This window comes from Condylostylus longicornis, unplaced genomic scaffold (assembly GCF_029603195.1).
Source record: "Condylostylus longicornis isolate FDR11 unplaced genomic scaffold, ASM2960319v2 ptg000045l, whole genome shotgun sequence".
Taxonomy (NCBI): Eukaryota; Metazoa; Arthropoda; class Insecta; order Diptera; family Dolichopodidae; genus Condylostylus; species Condylostylus longicornis.
Genome location: NW_026578014.1, coordinates 347,279 through 374,507, shown reverse-complemented (window position 1 = coordinate 374,507; position 27,229 = coordinate 347,279). Strand labels below are relative to the sequence as shown.

At 25.0% G+C, this 27,229-nt stretch overlaps 4 protein-coding genes across 5 annotated transcripts in view; all 4 read left to right on the top strand.

Annotated features, from left to right (window-relative positions):
- Positions 1 to 548: 548 nt before the first annotated feature.
- On the top strand, positions 549 to 1,946 carry LOC129610621 (uncharacterized). The gene is made up of 4 exons (XM_055523245.1): positions 549 to 858; positions 926 to 1,061; positions 1,125 to 1,527; positions 1,585 to 1,946. Exons 1-4 carry the CDS (start codon positions 723 to 725, stop codon positions 1,669 to 1,671), a joined length of 762 nt encoding a protein of 253 aa, XP_055379220.1. The 5' UTR covers positions 549 to 722; the 3' UTR covers positions 1,672 to 1,946.
- A 3,127-nt stretch (positions 1,947 to 5,073) lies between these two features.
- The window catches only part of LOC129610645 (jupiter microtubule associated homolog 1), a 29,812-nt gene continuing 7,656 nt past the window's right edge, over positions 5,074 to 27,229 (top strand). The window contains exon 1 of one of the 2 annotated variants that reach the window (XM_055523278.1): positions 5,074 to 5,212. The gene's annotated coding sequence lies outside the window, so the exon portion shown is untranslated. Of the gene's footprint in view, positions 5,213 to 20,225; positions 20,413 to 27,229 lie in introns of those variants that run through there. The other variant, XM_055523279.1, reaches the window with a different exon arrangement.
- Positions 5,088 to 27,229, top strand: part of LOC129610642 (organic cation transporter protein-like) — a 75,036-nt gene continuing 52,894 nt past the window's right edge. The window contains exon 1 of the mRNA XM_055523273.1: positions 5,088 to 5,212. The gene's annotated coding sequence lies outside the window, so the exon portion shown is untranslated. The remainder of the gene's footprint in view (positions 5,213 to 27,229) is intronic.
- Positions 5,109 to 9,793, top strand: LOC129610643 (coiled-coil domain-containing protein 43). Its single transcript, XM_055523277.1, has 2 exons — positions 5,109 to 5,212; positions 8,852 to 9,793. The coding sequence occupies exon 2, from the start codon at positions 8,969 to 8,971 to the stop codon at positions 9,569 to 9,571; it is 603 nt and encodes a 200-aa protein (XP_055379252.1). The 5' UTR covers positions 5,109 to 5,212; positions 8,852 to 8,968; the 3' UTR covers positions 9,572 to 9,793.

The following is a 27,229-nucleotide window of genomic DNA, read 5'->3' as shown; positions in this document are numbered from 1 at the left end:
TAATCCAAAAACAATTTTTTTTGTAATTTATTTATTGAATTTCGAGCTATTCCCTTTATAAGAATTGAGGATATGTTATTATTAAGCAAAACAGAATAAATAGCTTAATAGCAATTAAATAGTTGTATTGCTATTTTATCTTAAAAGCAAATGAAAATTCTGTTTTAGATAAAATAGTAGATTTAGTCTAATGAATAAGTGGCGCCTTGGCAATATAATAGAATAAAAACGCTAAAAACGGTGATATTACCACAAAAGGCAGGCTAATACCGTATTTTGAGAATTCTCACTTTTTTATTATTATTTATACCCTTTGTTGCGTAAATTTAACCAAAACTATCGATATCGTTTTATATCAGATTTCAACTGCCCTATATTTATAATAATTTATTTCTTATTATAAATGCATAATATAAATTCTATGGAAAGTTTCGTGAGTCTCGAATAAAAGTACATTAACAAATAAGTTGACATTAGTCATTAGTATGTTGACAATTGACATTCGCGTGAATTTTTTTTAGACAATTAAGTTGACATTAGTCATTTGTATGTTGATAATTAGCATTTGTGTAATTTTTTTTTAGACTTTATTTCAATTTCGTACGTTTTTTAATTTAAATTGCAAATTGCAACGATTTATTACCCTTAATATTGCTAATAGATATTATGTACATACATGTATTTAAGTTGTATAAAATTTATAGATATTTCAAATTTTCATTATGAAAGGCACAGACAAATTTATTGCGCGGGTTGAAACTTATGGAGAGCTCTATGATAACAACAATCCTAATTCTAGTAATTCTAAAAGGAAAGATGAAATATGGGAGAGTTTGTCTAATGAATTTAATTGTGATGGTAAGCGGAATTTTTATTTGAATAACTCTGGAATATGAATCATTTTATATTTTTGATTGAATTGTAGCAAAAAGAAAATGGCATACATTAAGAGACAGATATGTGCGAGAAAAGAAAAAGTCTCGTACTTTGGAGGGTTTCGAAAGTCGATGGTATTATTATCATCAAATGGACTTTCTTGACAAGTATATAAAATCCAGAAGGCTAGTATACATAAATTTATGATTATAAGTTATATAGTGATAAGTAATTTTTAAATATTTTAGAAGGGTCCCAAGAAATAAATTTTCTGTTTTTGTACCCGAAAATGAAGAATGTGACGAAACAAAGGAATTTGAAGAAGGTTTTGAATATGAAACAAAAAACGTTAAAGAATTTTTTGATGATTTTTGTACAACCATGACGGATTTAAAAAGTTCAGAATCATCAGAAGGAAAACATAAAGAATATTCGAAGACAGATTCTTTCACTATTCATCAAAAATCAAAGCGGCCAAAAGCTCAACAAAGTGTTTCAATTCAGCAAAATATTCTAAAAGTACTGCAGATGCTTCAAGAACAGATCGAAAATGTTGGGTATACAAATAACCACGACGAAGATACTATTTTTATAGAACTTGTAGTTAAAAAAATGAGAAAAATGTCTCCAACCGAAAAGTCGGCGTTTCAGGTAGATATTTTAAAACAAGCAGTAAAAATATTAAAAGAAAAACATTAATTACTGCAGGAGAAACATAAATTACTGCCAAGTAATAATTATAATAAAAGGTACCTACATTTCATTTTATACCAAAAGGAAGAAAACAAAATTTGAATATAATGAGCATATATATAAAATGGAAGTTAAAGATAATAAGAGAATGGAACAAGACTCATACTAAACAGTAGAGTTTTAAAATGCTTTGACTAATATTTGAATAAACCCAAATTCTTTTTAAAATAATTGCAAAAACCATTGCTCATTATCTTCTTCAAATTTCAGTTTAAAATAAGATCCAGAATTTAAATGAACAGAAAAATTTGCACATCAAAAATTTAAAGATCAACTTGGAGTTTTAAATATAATTTTGAATTAAATATATTTTTAGTTTTTCTTATAAATTTTTAAAATGCTAAAAAAGTAAGAAAGAATGTACAGAGGATTTTTCTTCATGATTTTTGAAATGAATTTTGTTAAAAAAAAAAATAAAATGAGGAAGATTATTTTAAATAATTTTTTTAATGTTATAACATTATTTATGTATGTTATAATGTTAACATAATATTGTTAATATTATGTTAATAAACAACATGAATAATATTATAAATTTTAACATAATATTGTTAATATTATGTTAATAAACAACATGAATAATATAAATATATTTTTGTTTTAAAAAAAAATTTAGAATACTGAATTCTATGACTTTCTAATAAAAATTTAGAAAAATTTGTTTTTGTTGAAGATTACTGATGTTTCATATTTGTAAATTTTAAATTACAAATTTTTATCCTCAATCTCTCAGCGTCTACATAATTTTCTGCCTAATGTAGATATTGAGGCCTTCTTATGATTGCCGAAGTGAATGAAATTTTTGGTATTATGATTAGCGAATTCGCCTAAATTTTGGCAACTGAGCTGTCAAATTGTCGAATGAAAATTCTGTGTGACAAGCTTAGCGAATGAAAATAAGATTAAAACATAGTGTTTTTTTTATTGGATATTGTGGTGATATACTTAATGGAAAAATCTAAACCAGAGGTTCCCAAACCCTTTTCCCTCATAGACCCCTTGTAATGTTTTTGAATTTTTGATAGACCCCTTAATACTTAATACTTATTTAACTAAATTCATATTTTTTTTGTAGACCCCTAGAGGTCTTCATGAACCCCTGGGATATATAGACCACTTTGAAAATCACTGATCTAAACTGTAAAGTAAGTTCATAAAATTCTACAATTGTAAAAAATATTGATTGTTTAATATTAATTTAAGCGCGAAAAAAACGAATCAAAAACAATTTGATCATTTAAATAAATTAATGGACAACAACCCCGTAATTGCTAAAGGATAGAAAAATTCAATTGTTTTTGCAAAAAAGCAAAAAAATGTAACGTACATATGTGATGTTAACCTTATTTTTTTTGGCAGGTCTTTTGACGTCTTGCGGTAGCAACATTTTAGATCTGGTGAATGAAAGCATTCGCCGATCATAATTTAAAATATCATTCGACTCGCCTAGTCCATTCGACTCGCTTAGTCATTCGCTTCGCCAATCAAAGGGTATAAAATTGATTCATTTGTATGAAATTCTAACTTTTTATACGGGAATGTTGTTTTTCTAAATCACTGTTTATTTCGATTCAAACCGAAATGCTACACAAATTTATAAGCAAACAAGATCAAAATTCGCTTATGAGAAATCAATTCGATTGTCAGAAATCAAAATGAAGGTGATTTGTTTTTTAATTGCTTTCTTGTAAAACGACCATATTTATAAATGAACGAGATCAACAGCCAGCATATTAAATTAAGTATTTAATTGTTATCTTGTGAAAGGACAGAATTTGTAAATAACTTTTGAACACTAGATAATTTGGGAGTATTCAAAAATTGAACAAAAAACATATTTCAATCGAAATACATCAGAACATGAACAAATTAAGCACTGTTTTTATTAGCTTTGTTATTTTGTAAAATGTGAAACCGACCAAGCTGAGTACTAATATATGATAATAGTATTATATTTATTTTATGTCAAACATTCACATATTGGAATCCGTTTTTCCAAAAAACTTGATAATCTTGTTGGAATACAAAATTCAAATATAAAATTTCAAAATATTGAGTAAGATTTTTCCTTAGATATGGTTGAAAATGTAAATTGGTAATCTAATTGTCCATACAAAATTTGATGAAAATACGAGTGAAATTATTGTAAAATAAAATCAATGATCAGTCAAAATTTGAAAAACAATAATAAAGTAAAAATTTAATAGTATATATGTATCGTTCAAATAATTTTAAAGGTTTCTGTGTACTATGCATTATTTAACTCCAAACTGCAATATGGGTTGGTTTGTTGGGGTGGGGCATATTTAAATAAAATAAAACCACTACTTATATTGCAGAAACACGCCATTAGAGTTATATGTAGGAAAGGTATATTAACTTCATCTTTGAATTTGTTTAAACATTTAAATATTTTACCTATAAGAAACTTATATCTCTATAAAACTTTAAAAATTTTTTATTTAAAATCTGAAAATTTTATTATTAGACAGTCTAATAACTACAATTTAAGATCAAACTATGCCAGACTTTTTCATGTTCCTAGATTTCGCAATATTCATTTCACTCAATCTTTCAGTTATACTGCACCGAAAATATTTAATACACTACCAGCTGAAACTAGATTTATCAATTCTAGATCTAGATTTGACAAACAAACAAGGTTCTGGCTTTCTAATTTAAATTACAATGAAACTGAAGATCTTCTACGTGTTTTGGTGTAATTTAATTTAATTTTAATTTAGGTTTATTACTTTTTTTCTTTTTCTTAATTTTGTATAATTTTCTTTTTAATTTTAAAAATTCTATATTTTGTATTATTATTCGATATTATTCTATTTTTTTTTTATGAACTTCTTGACTTTGTGTCACTTTTCTCTTCTTTAATTTTAAAATGTATTTTACTTTTTTGGAACCCCAAATAAAATAAAATAAAATAAGATAAAATAATCTTTGTAAATATATTATAAGTATATAAAACTATGGTAGGGATTAACCAACACTTGTTTAGTACAAATGGTTAATTTACTTCTTTATTTCCAACTATTTTTAAGTAAATAATTAGCTATTGAATTGTAAAATTTTTACTTTGGTTTGAAATAAATGAAATGAAATGAAAAAAAAAAAAAAAAAAAAAAAAAAAAAAAAAAAAATGCGAATGTAAATATCTGAAGTTTTCAAAGAGGTGCTTTTGTTTGACCAATATTATCAAATTCCGAATAAATAATTTTCATAACGGCATCACTGAGTCGAAAACTATAATAATATTATATGGCAAGGCTATGTACTTTTCCTAAAGACTTTTTGAGTTATAATTACTTTATTTCATTCATTCTTTATTCTTTATCTTTTTCTCTTTTTACTTCATTTGTATTTGCTATTTCGTATGAAATATTTGCGCGGTGAAGTGTGTTTTGTGTCGGTCATATTTTGAAAAAAAAGGTGTTTTTTTTTGCTTTGGTTTTGAAAATTTTAAATAGAAAAAATCGGTTAACAAGTGTTATTAATTTCGCGTTTTTATAATATAAGAATTAAAATAAGGATAAAATCAAAAATTTTAAATAAAAAAAATCTTGCGTTTAAGGTAAGATAAAATTTTATAAGCTAAATGATTAATAAATTGGTTTTTGCAAATTTTTGAAAAAATCGATATTGAGAATTACTGTATAAGGAAAACGGCTTCCTCTTTGCTCTGCATTATGCGCATTTTAATTTTTGAAAGAATATGAAAATTGTCTAGGGTTTGATATACTTTGTTAAGTAAAAACTATTAGGAAATTAAGTATATTAATTTAAAATTTCATAAAACACTGACTTAAAGTGCTTCTAGTAGTGTTTAGGTACACTACAATGTAGTACCTAATGTAGTTACTTGTAGGTACATAATATAGTAGTTTATAATATTCATGAATAAATAACTGTTCGGGTACCTTCATTAATATCTCGTAATTGTATGTTCCTACTGATTATACAAAATAAAATCAGTGAAAAACCAGTTTACATTTTAAATTTTGTCGGTTAAAATTTTACACATTTTGTTTTTAAGCTTTATGTAGCCAATTATAATTCTTTCATGCATTCCATATGTACATAGATACATCTGCGTGTATATGTTAAAGTAAGGCGTGCAAAATTGTTTTATAATCAAATAATGAAAACTAACCAAGGGCTTCAAAAAAGCCCGCGACATTGTTAAGTATCTCATATCTATGTTAGTTAAATAAATGCATACATACATGTATGTACGAATGTGTTATGTAAGCCTACTCATAAATAAATTTATTGTAATACATATTGTATATAAACAGAAACATGAGATATTTAAATACATACATACATACATATGTATGTTTACATCGTAAATGTTTTTGTGAAATTTCTAATTTTTGAAATTAACTAAAATAATAACAGACTCATAACGATGTAGGCGTAATATTAAAAATCTCTCTGAACTGATTTGGTGTACCTACTTACTAAAAAGCTGAGGTGTATGATCATTTGCGCTTATGTTGTTTAAAATTCTTATTTTATAAACATGAACGTAATTTTGTACATAATAAACTCGAGTTAAAGTTGATTTACAAACGATTTATAGTCCAGTTATACACGCGTTTTGTGCGTCACAGAATTTCTACAGCAGGTGAAGGTTCAATACAATACACATAATGTATACAATACATTATGTAAAATTGGTAGAAAGAGTGAAAGAATTCTAAATGGCAATGTGCATATGTATACGCCGTATTCTCAAATAACATGGTTATAAAAATGTCAGAATTAAGTAAATTTATATAAATTTATAGAATTAAGTAAATTTATATAAAATCAAAAAAATATGCATGTAACTAATTCCAAATCTTATGTAGAATATTTTAGTTAATTAAAGTTAATGTATTTGATAGTTAATTATATAGTTATGTTCAAATATATCTTAAGTTATATAACAATTATAGTTTGAATTATATAACTTGAATTGTTAAGTTATATAGAAATTATAGTTTGAATAACTTAAGATATACCGTAATTATCCGATTGAGTAAAAAACACGTTAATTTTAATTAGTTGATTTATTTTTATTTTTGACTTACTGTTGCTTAAAAATAAATAATATGTATTACTTATTTTACAAAAGTTGAATTATCTCAAATTATATAAAAGTTTAATAAAATTTTTTATTTTACTTAAAGAAAATCGTGTTGACATTTCCAATTCAAAAATTTTTTTTTTGTAGATAAGATCATCTTATTTTTTATTTGCTTATCTCTAAATATTCAAAAATCAAGTACCGGTACATAATTGAAATCTTTACATTTTTATGCACCTTTATTTGCATGAGTTCAAACATAATTAAAAAAGTTTGTTCATGTAATAATGCTAAAAAGGTAGTTAAGTAGATACCTATCTACTTATAAAAAATTTCGATCAGTTACATGTACGTTATTTAGCAATAAGATCTAATTTTAGCTAGTTCGAAATTTTTCTAGTTGATGAGTGCCTACCAATATATATATATAAGGATATAGATGTATATTTTTTGTACCTATGTATTTATTTTTTAATTTTAAAGTCTGTGTATCAATTATGAAAATTCATTACAAACAATTACTTTTATCATTAAGTCATTTATTTTAGATGTTTTTACTATTATAATTTTTTTTGCAAAAATTATATATGAATACTGAAACCTTCCAACCTAAATAGAAAATCGGAAAATATTTTTGACATTTCAATCTATTTCCTGCAAAATTAATTTAATCACACTTCTTTTAATCCAAAATATTTAAATACATATAATATAAACAGTATCTTTTTATAGAAATTAATTTTAAACAATGACGGTGTAAGATGTGATAGTGATAAAATATAATTTAAAAGTGTTTTGCTTAATGTCCTAAATATATTGGAATTTTATCAAATTGTAAATTATTCGCTATTGTTGTGCTTTTTTTATTAACTAATGTGTTTAAAAAGAAAATATTCTAAGTAATGGTACATCGCATTTTCCGGCAAAATACACTAAATGTATAGGTACATAATATTCATTATTTATTCTCAATGTTAAGATTAAAACGAGATTTTCAAAGGGATTTTCAAGGACAAAAATGTACAATACATTTAATGGATTGAAGGAAACAGTAAAAATCAGCAACACTAATAATATGTATGTATTAATAAAACGCTATTTTGTTTTTTTCGCTAAATGAGACGGTGAATATAAAAATGCATAAAGATATGCAAGGTAAACTTCAAAACTATTTAAGAAAAATTTAAATATATATATATATATATATAGATTTGTGTATATGCAAATATATATATATGTATGTACACCCCAACTTAGTTAGGCACTAACCGCCTACCCAACTTAATTTTGAAAAACATGAAAACTGCTTGGGGAATGATTGAATTGTCAACACTACTTTCTATCTTTTGTTATTTACATTTTTTATTTTATTTATATGTTAATCTAATTATAGATAATGTAATAGATAAGTTTTGTTGGACATTTCAATCTGTTGTTTTGTTTCTTATATGTATGAAAATATTTTTTAACTCAAGATTATTATTTTTATGATTTTCGTAAAAATTCTCGAGAATTCGAATTTTATACATTAATCACATAAATATTATGGATGTTAGTACACTTATATAATACCTACATTTTTTTCAGCTACATTTTTTAAATAATATTACGTGTTTGAAAGTATGATTTAAAATTGTTCTTTATAAAAAAATCTTTATAAAAATTCCTTATCGCCTCTATGATTTGTGATTTTTGAGGCTTCGTACCAGAAGCTGTAAGCATTATAATGTAGAACCTCGTTGCATTAAGGTGATACAACATTTGAATTTAACCATTAACATAAATTAAATTTAACGTTTAATATGATATTACTTTTCTTGACAGTCTGGCAACATTGTGTTATGTATTTTAAATTTCGTTGACATTCTGTCATCTGCTTCGCCGACTTTAATATCTGTCAAAATTCAGGTTATTTTTTTTCTTTAAGGTTAGTTTAAGTTATAAATATCTAATTAATTTAAAAAGAATTTTAGCAATTTTAAAGAAATCGTATTACATCCAAAAATATTTAAAGTGATTATTTATCTAAAATTTAAAGTTAATATATTAACCGTTTCATTTTGTTTTATAAAAATTAAGAGAAGAATTATTTACTTATACAAATTTATCTTATACGTATTTTGTAATTCTATTTTTTAGGTATAAATAATTCAGTACAATTTGAATACAAAAAGTTTGACTTAATATTAAAGTGGGTTTTTTGCAAGAGAGTATAAAAAAGTACGTTATAAATAACTGCTAAATTTTCATAAATAAATGATGGACGATTTCAAAGAGTGGTTAATATCGAAATTAAAACCCTTAGAAATAGATGAAAGTGTTTTTGGGGAATATATTATTGGAATATTAGAAGATAATGATAATGAAAACGAAAAGGTGGAATCCTTGGAAGGTATTTTGCCAGAAATGAGTGAACTAATTAAAGAAATAGTTCTAAAATGGAATGATTTTAATGTAGATGTTAACAAAAAAACAGAACAATCAGATTCAAAAGAAATAGATATTGTTAAAGATATGGCTGATATATTAGAGAAGAAATTAGCAACATCCGCTGCGGTTAAAACCTATACAGATGATGAAAAACGTATTAGAGAACAAATTTTACAAATATACAGTCAAACTGACGTGCCAGAGCATGATGAAGATTGTTTAGATGCATGTGATGACGGTGATGCTGGGTTAGAAAAGAATACAAATTTTTTAGATGTGCAATTAGCTCAAAAGGCTCGTCGAGAAGCAGCTAAAGCTGAAAGTTTAAAAAAGAAAGAAAAAGATAAAGAGGATCGTGAAAAGCAAAAACAATTAAGAGAACAGAAAAAAGAAAAGAGAAAAACAGTTAAACAAGAAAGAAGAAAATAATTTTTTTTTGTATTTTTTTTTATAGTGAATAATGTAGGTAACCTCTTTTACTTAATAATTAGATTGTCTATGCAAATACAAAAAGAAACGATTAAAATATAAAAACGATATGAACATACATAAGTTGATAATATTTCTATTTTCCCAAGGAAAAATTAAAATCTAAAAATAATAAATGATGAATTTGTTGATTATTACCAAAAAAAAATTGTTTTATTTTAAATTTGAAACATGGTCGAATAACCGTGAATAAAATTTAATTTAATAACTGTATATTTACTTACGTATTGTTAGGGTTTTAAAAGGCTACATATTATCTATCTTCAACGAAGTTTAAAAAAAAAAAAATTAATACTTACAATGAGGGCAGTTCAATACTTTTGGATTTTGTTTTAAAACCCGCTGGTGAACATACTTTTATGACTATTTCATAATTTGCAATTTAAATAAATAATTTTAAAAAATAATTGAATGCATCAAGTATTAAGATAAGGCGTAAATCTAAAGATAACTTAATTTATATTACAGTACAATCACAAATTATATATTTGTATAGGTTTTTTTAAAAGTTCAATTACATAATATTAAATATTAATATTTTGTTTTACAATTTTTGAAGAAAGATTATGTAGTAAGAAAGGTGTTTGTATAAATAACAATAATTAAAAATTTGCCAAATTTGTGTTGTTCTAATTAAGAAAAGTCATAAATTAAAATCTGTTATTTAAAAGTAATTTTATTGCGGAAAATAGAAACTTTCGATCAAAGTCATTTCCTTTGTACAATATTGTTGCTTTTTATTTTTAGATAATTGTAATAATTTAATATTAGCCAAAATTATCTACTTAACACAAGAAAATTGTTGTCTGTAAGAACGTACATACATAATTCAAAATTCATTTAAATTGTTCCGTTCTATTAAATATGGAAAACTTGTATTAATATTTTTTCTATTTTTCAAAAATTTTTCATTTGTAATTGTATTTGTAATTATTCATGCTCTCTGTTTCTCAATCAGTGTTAAAAAAAACACTGGACCTTATCCAAATAAAAGTTCTTTAATTTTTTTTTTTTTTTATATAAACATGTTTTTTGTTTACACATAAGTAATTTTTAAAGAGTATAGTGTGATAATTTTTATAGAGTACTTAATTTTTGTTTATATTATAAAGTACTGTTTTCAATCATATGTTAGTTTAAAGAATGATTAAGAACTTATATACATAACGTTCATGTTTACTTATAAAAAGGTACTCATTTGTGTAAATGTTGCCTATTAATTTGAAAAATAAATATATACATATATTCACAATTCATTTTCAATGCTTTGATTCTAATAAAAATTAAAAAGTCACTTTTTCATATTTTTACATCCACTTGTACTCTATCTAGACGCTTTGATAATTATTTCTGATTTAAAAATAGGGGACGTAGCAAATAGTAAATTTGTAATGTTTTTATTTAGAATGAATAACTGGCCGCATATAAAAAACTTATAAGTTATGATAAGCTATGAGTTAATTTGCGTAAACACACTAACAATATTTATTAATTATTATTAGTAATTAAATAATATATAATTATTATTAATCATTGATGTACTACTATATCCCGGATTTTCATGTCTTACTAAAATTTCTTATAAAGAAGAATAAAGTTTGTTTTTTCTGGCTTAGTTAGTTGTTTTCAAGAAATGAATTTAATTTAATATGTAAGATTATAAAAACAATGAATTGCACTAGAGTCTCAATCGCATTTTGCAAATTTGAAATGAATTTTTGAATTAAAAAAACTCAATAAACTCTTGGTTCTTATTTATCTACGTATTAGTTTACAACAAAATGTAAAAATATAAAAATAGTAAAAAAAAAAATAAAATAATATGCGTAAATTGGTTTTTTGTTGTGTTATACATAGTCAGTTTCTTGGTTCATTTCAATGACTGAGGGCTCATTTATGATTTTAGATTTTCTATAAAAATTTTTTATGTATTAATATTGAAAAATGTATAAAATTCAAAAATGTATAAAATTGAAAAATTTTAACGAAAATTTTAATGAAAATATACATAATTCGCTATAATAATGTTCCATAGTAGAAAGTTTTCGTGCTTAATTTGTATTATCATTTGTTAAAGATCATCATACAGATCAAAAAAAGAAAGAAAAGAAGAAAAAAAGAAATATACTTAATAATTTTTGATTCAATGACTTGTGACAAACGAAAAAGCACATTAAATAAATTTTCTATTGTTTTCTTTTATAGTTCCAATAATTTTTTGTTTTAAAAAAAAAATTAACTAGTTTCTTCACCTCTATGCAATTTTTTGAACTTGATTTTATTGTACTGTATTTTTTAATTATTTTTAATCAAACAATAGCATATTGATTTATTCAAGTTGTACCACAATTTGAGTTTTCCAATGAAATATTTAAAAAAAAAATATTAAACTGAGGAAACTCAAAAGGAAGTATATTTCCCGAATACTCAAATAATATTATCAATCAAAGACTGAACTTTGATGAAAATTTCTAAAAGGCAACGTGGAAGTAGACAGCTAGAACATAATTATTTTTACAAACAAAAATATATATAATATTTTAACGTATTGAAATTTAATTTTATTAATTAAAATAGATACATATATGTATGTGAATTTTTATGAAATGTTATTACGTCCGTACATACGAGTATACTTAGTCAAAATTTAAAATTTATGAAATTTCGATTAATTTCGATTAATTCCTAATAAACATTAAAATTTTATTTAGAAAAAAATTAATCGAGTTTTAAAAGTTACAGAACAGAATTATCACTTCTTGCACTTAAATATCTTCTTGTTCTACAAATCATCCAATAAAAGTGTACTACATTATCACATTGATAGAAAAAATAGTATTAACATAAAAATCCGTTTATTAGTTTGAATAACATTTTAGATACTAAAACAAACATACACATCTAATATGCATGTATATTTTGAATTTTTTGCAATGTTGAGTTTCCCATGTTTTTAAAAGTTTCCCCAGGTTTTTGAAATTTAAGAAACTAGTTTTTAATATTTGATCACGCAATCATGCAAAATGTCCAATGTTTTCTTTTCTCAAAATATGTACATATATGAATATATGTAAATTATAGTGTTTAAAAGGAAAGAACGGAGTTAATAATTTTGAAATAAACGTAGTGATAGAAATGCAAATAGAGTGATGGGTTTACTATTTCCTATTATAACATAAAATTATAACATATTATCATTATACATTTTATAAAAAAATCATTAGCATGTAAAATTTTAACATATTATAAAGTATGTTACATGTATTATCATCTTCCAAATAAATAAAATTGAAGTAATATTAACTTGTAATTAAAAATGATGTGTTCGTCATATAAATTTAACACACAAAAATATGATTTTACTGATAAAATTATTATAAATATCTCCAACTTTGCTAAAAAATAACGATATTATTGGAATAACAACAAATTGTGAACTTTTCAATAAATGTAGAGGTAGTGTAAAAGCAAATTCCGACAAGTAATGTCATTTTTAAAACAAAATATATTATGAAAACAAAATAACCCCATACAAACCAAAACAGAGTTTTTGTACAGAGTAAAACAGAGTTTTTGACCCCGTATCTAAATTGCTTCTGTATCTCTAAACAGATTTCTTTAGCTATCAAAATGGTAAGATGGTACAGAAGAAATGTTTGGCAAAAATTCAAGAAAGCTCTAATTTTCATTATAAATAATTGTAGTATTCTCTATCAATGACGATGGTTGTGAAATTATATTAGAATTACAATTTTTATCAAATCATTTGTTTTACGATAATCAGTTTTAATGTTAAAATTCTATTACATACTAAGTTTATGTATTGAGCATAACCTAGATCAAAGAAGTGAAAATTGTACATAGTAATAAAAAGTATAGTAGTAAAAAGTGACGATATCAAAAATCATAAAAAAAAATTACAATACTAAGCTTTTTTTTGTTTTTTTGTCTTTTTTAACTGTCGTTCTCATTTTTCTTTTATTTTAATTTTTTTTTTTGTTGTTATTCCCCATAATTTACATTTGCCAAATGCCAAGCATTCATTTCCCCATTGTTTTTCATTTTCCTTTAAATTTAATTCGTCAAATACTATTTTTATTAGACTCTATACTTATGGTGGTCGCGTATATTATAAATTAAGAATCCCATCCATACCGTTAACAAGTAAAAATTTTTGTTAAAACTTATCATCAATGTAATTAAGCCATGAGTGTACTTTCTATTTCTTTGTTGCTGTAAAAATAATTTCAACTCGTGAAATCTCTTTTAAGTGTAGACTGTTAAAATTTCACCAAAAAAACTTTGGTAGGGTCTCTGTTCTGCAAAATTTAGTGGAAATAGTTTGGGTTTTATAGCAGCTGTAATTACAAAAGTTTAATTTTACCTTATCTAAAGCTGGATTCACTGATGTGTTTTGTATGAAAATTTGGATTTTTAACATTCTCTTTATTTTTAGAGCAGCATTTTCTCTCTCTTAAAAAGTTGAATCAACTACAACTTTAGTGCGGAGATTTTTTAAAAGGTCAAATTTACGTATACTGAACTATTACAACTACATCATATAATTCTTGTCAAAAAAGTAATAATTGCATCATAATAAAAAAAAGGATCAGTTTTTTTCAGACAAACCAATGAACAGTCAAGAGAAAAAATAGTTCGACTGCAAATAGCTCAGCTCAAAAACGACGAACCAATGAATCAAGCTTAACTGTTACTCAGAATAGCAGTAACATCGTATGTTCGAAAGGTATACTAAATTTGCCTTACCGTTTGTTACGCTAAGAAATAACGGTCTTAGATATAGACTCAAGTGTATGTTTTTGATCAGCGTCAAATTCTGAATTGATTTAGCTTTGTCTGCCGTCCGTCTGTCCGTCCGTCCATCCGTCCGCCCGCCCGTCCGTCCGTCCGTCCGTCCGTCCGTCCGTCCGTCCGTCCGTCCGTCCGTCCGCCCGCCCGTCCGTCCGTCCGTCCGTCCGTCCGTCCGTCCGTCCGTCCGTCCGTCCGTCCGTCCGTCCGTCCGCCCGTTCGTCCTTCCCAACGATAACTCAAAAACTAATTGAGCTAAGTTCACTAAATTTTCACAAATGATTTATTGTAGTAGGTTCCAGAACTCTATTTAAATTGGTCATGATCGGGGTACTGGTTCGGGTAGCTGCCATACAACTGCAAAATTTAATTTATCAAATTCTGATAAAAGTCGTTGAAATTACTTGGCTCCTTCTGGTACCTGCCATACAATTTCAAAAGTTATTTGGCTGTATCTCAGAAACTATAAAAGCTATGGCATTGAAATTTCACACAAGCAAATATATTAGTAGGGCCAATGTGTTTGATAAAAGTCGTTGAAATTGCTTGACTCCCTCAGGTAGCTGTCGTACAACTTCAAAAGTTATTTGGCTACATCTCAGAAACTATAAAAGCTGTGGTATTGAAATTTCACACAAGCAAATATATTAGTAGGGCCGATGTGGTTGATAAAATTCGTTAAAATTTCTTGGCTCTTTTTGGTAGCTGCCATACAACTTCAATAGTAGTTTGGCACACACAGTATTTTGAAAAACACATAGTACTGAAATTTTTCATAATTCGTACTGAAATGATATGCTAATACGGCAACTTAAAGTCATAGTCTGTCCCATAGTCAGTTACGGCATCTTTATTCGCGCACATAGGATAACAAATTCGTACAGGTATCACAGAGTTGACAAGGTCAACTCTATTTTTTCTCGTTTTTGATATATTGCTGCGTTTTCAACTCTACTAATTTTCGTATAATCATAATGATGGTATCTATATTTATACAGAATTTTGTATTATTATGTTTTTGAATTTTTACTATTGTATTGTACTGGGTTTGCTATATTTTGTGTTTCCTAAATTTTAATGCTGTAGAGAAAAATTTTTTAAACGATGAGCAAATGATAATAATTAGCGAATAAATATATTCATATACCTACTATGTACATATATTTTATACTATAATTGCGTGTATGTATGTGTAATTTAGTTTTATTATTTGAATTGAAAGTTTGCTTGCCTCTTTAAAAGCAAAATGTAAAAGTTCAACAACAAACGGCAAAAAAAAAAAATAAAGAAAATAATTTTCCATTTACTGTAAAATACTTCCTGTCATGACACTATAGTTTTTAATTTATTGTTCTTTTTTTAATGTTTACAATTTTAGCGCATTTCCAAAAAATATTAAGAAAAATGTGTTTAATAGTTTCAGGTTGTCCGTATGTTTGTGGATCTGCTTACCTATCCGTGTGAATTTCAGTTTTTGTTAAAAAAAAGTCTTCCTAATTGCATTTTGAAATTTAAGTTTGTACAAATTAGCATTTGTCAAACAAATTTGAATTGTTACTAAATTTAATCTTATTAGAAGTGTAATTTAACTAAATTAAAAAAGATTTTAAATTTTAACAATATTTTTGCAAAAGCGGTGGCAATATAAACAGTTAGAAAATAACTCAAATACAAATCAGTTAGTTTAAACTGAAATTTGAGTTTAGCCAAAAAAATTGTCTGCTGTTGTTTTTAATTTTTAATTTTGAAGAATGTTTCGCTTTTCGTATATTAGTGATGATATATTTTAATTGCCATTATGATTGTTACCGTCCTGTTGAAGAAAATTAAAATATACATAATGGTAGATAATGTATTATAATATAAATACAAATTGTACAATAAGATATTTAAAAAATATAAATATGTGTAATTCGAAATAATTTGTTAATATCTATTAGCTCTCTTTTATAATTATGTTGAAATATAATATATGAATAAATTAAAGAAAGAATGAAAATAGATTAAAATCGGTAAATCAAAGAGAAAATGTTAAATAGAAAATTTTTGCTGAAAGAGGTTATAGTTCTATTACCAAAATCCCATTTACAGTAGATACGGTTTTATACGGTTAATTATAGTTAAATTGTGGCGCTATTTTGTTTATTTTCTTTGAATGTAAAACATTTTTTATAATCGTTAGTTTTGATTTGATGGAATCAAATTAATGCGTTACTTCACAAATATCATATTACAAAAACTTAGTAATTATTAAAAATGCTTATTATTCTTTTTTTCTATTCGTAATATTCATTGGATTAAATTAATAGCTTGTACTAAGATATTTGCTCACATTTTCTAATTCACCTAACTCCTGTTCAGTATAACAAAAAAGAATCTGATCAGAAACATAATTCTATAAATTACTTACGAGTAATTATCAGGTTATTGAATATAATACAGGGTGGCGCAAAAAGAACGATATGTTTAGAATTCTTGATAACTTTTTTATTTATTAATTTTTTTTATTTCAGAGTCTTGTTAACAAGACTTGGCAAATTTATAATGGAGCAGTACACAACGCAACAGCGAACAAAAATCATAGAATTTTACTATCAAAATCACAGGTCAGTTACTTTAACTCGGCGAGCATATCGGCGGTATTTCAATGTGCGGAATCTGCCATCTGCAGCAACAATAAACCGCCTGGTAAGAAACGTACAAACTCGTAGAAGACCGCGTACGGTCCAAACGGAGGAAAATGTTGAACGTGTAGTCAACAGTGTAGATGAGAATCCAGGAACATCAACAAGGAGACGTTCGACACAGCTGGGACTATCACGAAGATCCCTTCAGAGAATATTGGCCTCAATACGCATGTTTCCATATAAAATTCAGTTTGTGCAAGAGTTGAATCCGATAGACTATCAACAAAGGCTTGATTAAGCCATTCCTTTCCAACAAAAAGCAGAAGAAAATCCAAATTTCATACACAATTTGATAATGAGCGATGAAGCTCACTTCCAATTAAATGGTTTTGTTTATAAGCAAAACTGCAGAATATCGGCGACGGAGAACCCACGCGCACTACATCAGCGCCAGTTACACCCACTTAAATGTACTGTTTGGTGCGGTATATCGTCCGAAAGGATAATTTGCCCATATTTCTTTGCAGATGGACATGGCGACGCAGTTACCGTTAATGGCGCTCTGTATAGAACTATGCTGGAAAATTTTTTGAGGCCAGCAGCGAAAAACCATCCACAATTGTGGTTTCAGCAAGATGGAGCCACTGCTCATACTGCAAGGGAGACAATGGCTATTTTACGGGACATTTTTGGTGATCGCATTATTTTGCGCAGAAGTGTTTTTGGTTGGCTTCCGCGTTCACCAGATTTAACAGCACCAGACTGTTTTCTTTGGGGTTATTTAAAAGAAAAGGTGTATGTAAATAAGCCACAGGCCATAAACGAGCTAAAAAACAATATTCGTGATGAGATCAGAGCCATTACGCCTGATATTTTGCGAAAAGTGATGGAAAATGTGCTGGAAAGAGCACGAATTTGCGAAGCAGCTAATGGCCACCACTTGCCGGATATAATTTTTCATATTTAAACCAAAAAATTTGCCATTTGCGTATTTGTATTTACCAAAAAAAAAAAATTAATATTTTCATTTAACTAAAAAAGGTATCAGGAATTCAAACCATATCGTTATTTTTGCGCCACCCTGTACTTATCTAATGTATTAATTAATATATTTTTGTGTATACTAACGTATATATATCATGTGTAATTTTAACTTAACAACAGTAGGTGTACATTTTTATAAAAATTATGACGAAACATATGAATCTTTCTGCGAACCGGTTGGTTTATTTTTTTTTTACTATATGATTCATTAGGTATTAATTTATTTTTAGATAAGTTTCAAAAACATTTTCAATAGTATTGATTCGAAAATATAAAGTGCCAAACATAATTTGCAATTTTGAAATTGATTTTAATTTAAATGAATCAAAACTCATTTATTTATTTTTTTGAGGAAATATTTCATAATTGTAATTAGTATAACATAGTTATTCATTTTATGTTTTCATAAAATTAACATATTTCTGTTCTTGAATATATTTTTAATTAAAATTATGTGTATTGACTTCCACTATCAATTGAACATCAATCATTTCTTTTACTATTCATATCACATCCCTGAGTATTTTAAAAATATTAGGGAGCTTAACATCCATATTAAATATGAAATACTTCTTTTGTTTTTTTTTTTTTAACTATGAATAGTTTTATTACACTTCTTATCAAAGTATATCTATTAAAAAGTAATTCGACTTGTTCCATTCCGTTAGTTTTCATCAAAGTATATCTATTAATAAGTAATTCGACTCTCCGTTTGAACCAAACTAATGCAATCACTCATCTATATTTGTGTACAAAAAATTCCCTTAGCTAAAAGAGTTAGGCAATATATCTTCTGATTTTCATTTTTATACATAAGAATTTTTGGGAGAGGGACAGAAAGCAATAGATGTCTACCTGTTTTTTTTTTATAATGTATTTTTAACAGTATAGAGAAAAATATTAAGAATTTTAAAAGCGGGAGTTTTATTTTTGTAACTTATTCCAGTACAAGATGGCAAAAAATGTGTATTCATATCATAAAAGCGAAGCAGGAAAAAGTGTTAAAAAGAAATTATTATAATTTATATAATATAATTTTGCAAAATAATAAAAATAAATTTTGAAAAGAAGCACAATATTAAAAAAAAATTAAATAATTGTGAAATACATTATTTGAAGTGTTTGAGATATAATTTTGTGAGTGAGGAGAAAAAGCCGACACGAAAATTTCATTTGTTGCCAAACACGTCTTTTCAAAGTTTATTTTTATTATTTTGCAAAATTATATTATATAAATTATAATAATTTTTTTAAACACTTTTTCCCGCTTCGATTTTATAATATGAAATACACATTTTTTGCCACCTTGTACTGGAATGAGTTACAAAAATAAAACTCCCGCCTTAAAATTCTTAATATATTTTCCTATACTTTATATAGGGAAAAATAAATAACTCCCGCTTTTAAAAATACATTATAAAAAAACAGGTTGACATCTATTGCGTACTCTTTCCCACTCCCAAAAATTCTTATGTGTATAAAAATGAAAATAAGAAGGTACACTGCTTAACTCTTTTAGCTAAGGGAATTTTTTGTATACAAAGATTGGTGAGGATTGCATTAGTGTGGTGTAAACGGAGAGTCGAACTACTTATTAATAGATATACTTTGCTTGTTATGTCATAATTGGAGAGTTTGGTGTTGATTGACGAACTGTCTCGATCCTCTCTTAAATAACAAAAATTATATTATAACAAAATAACAAAATATTAGTGTCAATCAAATATTGATTTTACATAAAAATCATTGATTACATCCAAAGAGTATCCAAAGTAGAGCTAATAAAAATCATGTTTTCTTTTTATTTGGTATAAGGCTGTAATTTTTGTATAAATAAAATTGTGAAAAAAAATAATAAAACGATAGAAAATTGTTTACTAACAATAAATATTGCACAATTTTTAATTTTATTTGCGTTTTATTTACTTTTCTCTTTTTTCTTAGTTTTTTTTCTTTTTTTTATACATATTATGTTATTTTTATCCCCTACTATTTTACTGTGTACTGTACGCTCTCCTCTCACAAGCATTCATTGAAGTTGGGAAAACAAAACAAAAACAAATAGAAAACTTGAATGATTTCATTCAAAATTATTAAGCAGCTGAGTAGCAGTAGACGTAAATTAACCATTGTTGGGTTAAGTTAAAATCGCGTTTAATCGGTAAATTTTCTATTTTAAGTTGTTTATTAATTTTTAAATAACTGTGGAGAATTTAATAATTTAAAGAAACAAAATTTGGATTAAATTATGAAAACGGTTTTTGCTTGAAAAGAAACGGAATCGTAAAAAAAAAACTAACGGTAATATCAAAGTGAAATTTAATTAGATTTGTTTCTCATAAGATTTTGATATTATTTTGAATTTTACCTTTCGAGTTTTATTTTTTTTAGTTTATAAGCATAAAATGGTTCTCATTGTAATTTTAGTTTATTTAGTATAATAATAAATTTTTTGGGAATATTTTTGTTTCATAATCAATATTGTAAGTAATTAAAGTGTCCTGAAAATATTATGCTATTTTTACTGTTGTTGTGTCACTCAAGGTAAAGAAAACAAAAAAAAAAACAAATAATTGAAGTGAGCTTTTCATTTTGTTGGATTTATCATAAATTACATACATACATTATATGTATAAACAAATCGAATATGTAGATATTGAGTCATAATTTGTTTTGCGTCTGTATTTAATAATAGCAATTACTAATTACCAACTATACGAGTATGTCCTTAACATTCGCGAATTTTTTAAAATCAGTGAATACCTTAAAATATTTGAAACTTTTAAACAATTTATTAATGTTTAAAAATTATCAACTATTATAATTTACTTATTTTTTTTTTTGTAGTATCGTAACTTTTTTTTATTTATTATTAATTGGACCTTTTTTAAGTTATTTTATATATTTTTATGTGATATGCCGAAAAACTTAATTTTAATATATTTTCTTTAATGTGGAGCTTAACAGCGTTGTTGAGTTATTTGTTGAATAGAACAGTGAGTTTATAATATACTCAGCATGCCTTTCTTCGCTCAATATGCCTTTTGTGCTTAACATAATATTGTAACATATTTAGCCTCTTACAATATGCATATTTTTAATCTATCCTTTAAGAAAATTTGTGTGCACATAATATGCATCTTTGTACATTGAATATTTTAATTAAATCGTTAAGTGTTTCATATTATTTGTTTGAAATATCTATTACGATAGCACAGTAATTAGTTCGTTCCATTCGGTTCTACAAAAACATTGAATGTTAAACACAATAAAACAATATGTCTTATTGAAAAAATATGTAATGTTAATTTTCACTACATTTACATATTTTGCTATTTAGCCTACATTTATGGAATTCATTTAATACTATAATTTTGTATAAGGTCGTCCACATTACATATATATATATATATATATATATATATATATATGTATATTAAAATTTCATTACTATAATATACCTACCCATTATTTAAAATGAACTCTTCACTTAATTTAAAATTTACAATAGAATAAAATCATCAATTGTGCATTCAAATTAACTAGGTAAATGCGAAAAAAGAAAAATGATAAATTGTTAAGATCTTTTTTTCATTTTGTTTCTTTATATAGTTACTTATATACTAATTGTAGCCATTTTGCTAACTGATTGAATGGAGAATCAAATTGCAAATAGCATAAGAATGCTGTTTTGTAATAACAAAAACTCTTAAGTTAATGACAATAAACTTATCTAAGCAGACTTACTAATTTAAAATGCAAAACATAATTTTTTTCTTATTTACGATATTGAAATCGGTGAAGCGCGACATAAATAATAATCTAGATCTAGTCCGACTTAATGAACTAGTAAGCTCTGATGATTTTATACAGTCTTAAATTTCTTTTTTTTTTGTTGCTTCAATCTTTTGTCTCATTGTTTTATTTTATACTTTTACAATTTATTCAGTAGAGCAAGTAAAGTCGATTATTTTTCTGGGAACTTTGAGTTAATAAAATATTTACACACACATTTTTGACATTTTCCTTTTTTAAATGTAATAATAATACATAATGTGTGTATATGTTTATAATAATAAAATAATGTATATTAAATATTTATGTGCATTAAGGTCAAAAATTTAAAAAATGTTTATTCTACTTCTATTTTGAAAAAAATATGTATATAAAATTGCATGAATTAAATATAAAAAGCCTTGAAAGATTGTAGAAAATTAACATATGGTTCAACATAAATTTTTATCTTACATTTACTATACATAATTGTATATGTACATATTAAAAACAATTATAACATTTTAATTTTAGAGAAAACAAATGAAATTTAAATTGTTTTGGGTACCGAAATATAGCCAATTCCTTAATATTATTCCCTATTTTTTTAGTATGTTGGTTTATATTATGTGTTATTGATTCAATATGCACGGCGGAATGCTTATCTTCACTTCCTTTTCAATTTGTAAAAATTTTTCTTCAGTTTTGTTGAAATGTTCTGAAAATACAAATTTTTTATTGTTTTCAATTGTACATAATGCTTTTTGTATATGTACACAAATATATATGTTCTTGTATGTATTGAGTAGATTATGTATAAAAAATTATGTTACCTCGTGAAATAGAAGCAATGAAAAGCAAGAAAGAACATTTGGAACAAAATATAATGATTTTTCATAGAGAAAAGATAAAATCAAAATCATAAAAAAAATGTATGCCTAATTGATTTCCTCATATCTTTACGATAAATTTCAATAGATAAAATAAAAAAGAATAGGAAATTATGAGAAATTTCTTATATATAAAAAAAAAAGAAAAACCCAAAAAAAAATATCAAAAACAGTGAAATTTTTTATTTAACCTCACCTATGTATGACGAATTTGTAATATAATTTTGTCTGTATAGCGAAACAATAGCATAAGAATAATAAGGAAAATTCATGAAAATTAATTTAATTTTTTCTCCATCGCCTAAGTATATGTACTCATTGGTACCTAACTGTAACTCTTCATGCAAATACATACTTATATTAATATATATTTATTTGTATGTATGCATATCTGCGTATATACATATGTATGTTTATTAATAAATAAAACGAAAATTCTAATTTTTAAACTTTAAAATATTTTCCGTCTTTTTGTGTCGAATAATCCCATTTCGGTTCCAATGAATTGTAATAATTAATAATATAATTATAAAAATTGTAATTTTAACATGAAATTTATAAAATTTGTTTAAAAAAAATTTTTGTATGTGCTTATGTAAAAGTATATTGCGAAATTTTATATGTATGTATGTATTTGCAATAAATTTCTGCATTTGCAAAGAGAAATTTGCATTAAAATTTTATAATGCTACGGAAATTCAGTTTTGACGTCACGTGAAAGAAAATAAATTATTGCATTTGAATTTTTTTGTTTTTATTTTTTTTTGACCTTTTAAATAAAATAAATAAAAAATATAATGTTCAAATAATTTCAAATACAATGTTCAAATAATTCAAAAATGCAATTCTTTATATTTTTTAATACCAAATACTACGATACATCTAAGTTCAGATGATGGTAACGAAAAGAGTAATTTTAGAAAGTTTAGACTGCGAATCAATTACAAAATAATGTCAATCAAATTTTGTTTTTCTGTATATAATAAATCCAGCTTCGGCAATCTGTTTTAAACATTAGTTTTTTGATTTTGTGATATCAAAACTTTTACTGTGTTCAAAGCTATTTACATACATACACACATGAGTATGAAGAAAAATAATAATTCTTTCAATTAATTTTCAAATAAGATGCATTAAAGTGTATACATACTATATAATTTTTGTTTATGCGTATTCGCTTTTAGTGAAAATTTATAGATACGATTGGCTTAATTTTAAATGTAGCTTTAATAATGCTTACGTATATACTTTTTATGGCGTATTCACATTAGTACTTGCATATCTATTCCTTTAATTAATTATACATACATACATAATATACATAATAAAATATTTAAACTGTTACACATGGGTCAAAGGGGGCTTTTATATTAATCCAATTATGTTATTTCCTTTATACGTATAGGTACTTGCACATTATGTAATATGTGTAACAAATTATTGAAATAATCCTACAATATTCATATGTACATATGTATATGTACAAGTATATATAATAAGTACAAATTATAGTTATACATATAATATTGTAACGTAATATTATTTTGGAATTCACTCATCAAAATGACAACATGATTCACTTGGGTACTATTGTGTGAAATAGCTTAACACAAATATTTTATAGAAAGGGTTATAAAAGATCAGCTTTTTTAATTATTCGATAAATAAAAAAAGAAAATTAATGTTATTTTCATTATTAGTTGTTATTTTCTACCTGTTGTTGAAATATTTGTGAAAAATCTCATTATTTTATTTTTTATTTAATTAACACGAACAAACAACTTATAGTTTTTCTTTTGTAAAGGAAAATAATTTAATTAAGTATAAAAAAATCGCTCTAAGCTTAATGTCTATACAAAAATTTTTTTTTTGTTTTTTTCCTTTTAAGTTTCACCATAATAATTTTATTTTTAACGTTGGAAATTTTAATTTATTTATTTTCGAAAAGAAAACTCAAGACGCAAATTGAATGGGTTTTCATTTTGTTTTTCTTTTCGTATTTATTATATGTTGTGTATTTTCTGATAACATGCCAAGTAGAAAAAAAAAGCTTTTCATGTTGACACCTTGAAATTTTTAGCAAGTTTTATTATATGTGTATTTTAGATTTTTTTCTTCTTTTTAGTTTGAAAAGAGTTCACTAACTTTTCACACCACAAATTAAATAAACTGTGTAAAACCTACGTAGTGTGAGTAAAAATAATACTTTATGTATTCATTAATTTAAGGTCATTATTATTTGGCTTTAAATTATGCTTTCGCCTTAAAACAAAAAATATTTTTGAAAAGATTTAAAAAAATATTTTAAAAATCAAAAATTTTATGGGAATTATGTATGTACATATGTATGATCATAATTTTTATATTATTTCAGGTTTGTAATAAAAATTTTATACACTCACTGAATAAAAGTTATGATGCATAATTCGGCAAAAATTTATTTTATAATTATTAAATCACTATATAATTTCTAATAAATTTTGCAACTTTAGTGATATAAAAATTTCAGATGCAAAACAAAAAGAAATTTTTCTGATCAAAATGTAATTTTTCATATAACATATATATATTTATATATATATATATAACATATATATGCTACAGAAAATTATATTTGGTTTAGTAGTTTGAAAATGAATATTATAATTTCTTTCAGTTGGCTAATTGAAAAACTCGAGACAGATTTATCAATAGTAATTCGGTTTATGTCTCTTTTGTAATCTATTATTTTATAAATTATCATTTTTAATATAAATCATATTTCAATTATGTAAAAGTCGATTTTAAATTATCTTTTTTAAAGTTTATACTTTATTTCAATATTTTTGTAACCCATAGCAATAGTAACGTGGTTTTTTTTAATATCAAGTACACTGTTGTGCTAAGACATTTGAGTGAGTACATGCATCTAAGAAGTACTTATGTAATGTAGTAATAAAACATTTTAAGAGTTAATGAAGCATCGTTCTTTCCTTTTTACAAGTTAATTTTTATAACTTCCTTATCTTTTAACATTGTTTTAAAAAAACTTTTAATGCAATTTCATAGGAAAATAAACATAAAATTTCCTATTCAATTATTCTTCGTAAAAATTACTATAAAAATTTCGATGGGGAAAATAAAATTCGAATTGTAAGGTAAAAAAGAATAACAAAGTATTTGAAATATTCTTGTACATTTATAAAAATAATTTTTATGTTACATTTACTTTTAATATAGCAATATTAATCCAGTTTTTACACTCTATCAAAAAAAAATTAAAAAAAAAAGTGATTATTAATTTCGCTCTGTCCGCTCGTCCGCCCGTGAACCCGTTTACAAAACTTCTAAACCAATGAGGGCAGAAAGCTGAAATTTTATATGTTCATTTTTACTAGAAACTTATTTTTCGAAAATATCTCCCTCCCTCTAAAAGTTATAGCTACTTAAAGATCAAAAATAACATTATTTATTGTAACAAAACCACAAACGTTTTTTAAATTCTACAAATGCAGAAAAATAGTAGCTTGCTTCTTCTACAGCAGCACACTATACTTGAGCTTTAAAAAAACCAAAATGTCGTTAAAATTTACCGTTATGTAAAATCCGTTTTTGCCAAATTTTTAATATCGTTTTTCTTCTAAACCGCAGGCTTTAGAAGTTTGAAAATTTTAGCAGCTTTTAGACAATAATAAATAGTTCAGTTCGTTAAAAGAAAATTTTCCACCTTTATCCCCTCTCCATGTCACCATCTCTGAAAATTCGAATCTATATTTCTATAAATACAGAAAGCTAACGGATGGCATACTCCGCCAACAAGAAATATAATTATTTTTATTATGTTAATTTGAGCAATGCATACATTGCTCATCCAAAATGTATGCAATTCTTGAAATATTTTGGTATATGAACGACAGGGGTTTAAATAATGAATGTAATTGATTGTTTTAAAAAACAGAATTTTTACTAGTTGAATCGAAAAGTGCTTCTTTACATACCATTGGTTTGACCCAACTTTATTTTTTCTAAGTTCTTTTTTTTTTATAAGATTGCGTAATTTTTTGTAATGTGCAAATGTTTCGTTATTGCATTAAGATATCTAGAACAAATTTTGCAGAATCATTTTTTAATATGTATATGTTTATGAAATTCAATTTTAAATAACATGTACATTATCAAATATAAGCTCATCTTCTTGTTTTGGATTAATCTTGTCGTTTTTGATTTTTGGTAAAAAAATGCTTATTGAGGAGTCATCTCAGAAATAATCTAAATTTATTTGTTATGAGAAGAATTTACTATAACTTCAATTAGAATACTTTTTTTATAATATTTTATTTTAGAATACTTCATGATTATATCATACAAACATATATACAGAATGTAATATGCGCACGCATAACAGATAAAATAAAAAAAATGCTTTTAACCTTTCAATAAAGTTTTCAATATCGTGTATGGATTCGATAACGAAA

Excerpts from the sequence above, each read along its gene's own strand:
- LOC129610643 (XM_055523277.1), top strand. The coding sequence starts at position 8,969 with ATGATGGACGATTTCAAAGAGTGGTTAATATCGAAATTAAAACCCTTA.
- LOC129610621 (XM_055523245.1), top strand. The coding sequence starts at position 723 with ATGAAAGGCACAGACAAATTTATTGCGCGGGTTGAAACTTATGGAGAG. Across the intron at positions 859-925 it reads TAATGAATTTAATTGTGATG|CAAAAAGAAAATGGCATACA; the intron begins GTAAGCGGAATT and ends ATTGAATTGTAG. Across the intron at positions 1,528-1,584 it reads CCGAAAAGTCGGCGTTTCAG|GAGAAACATAAATTACTGCC; the intron begins GTAGATATTTTA and ends TAATTACTGCAG.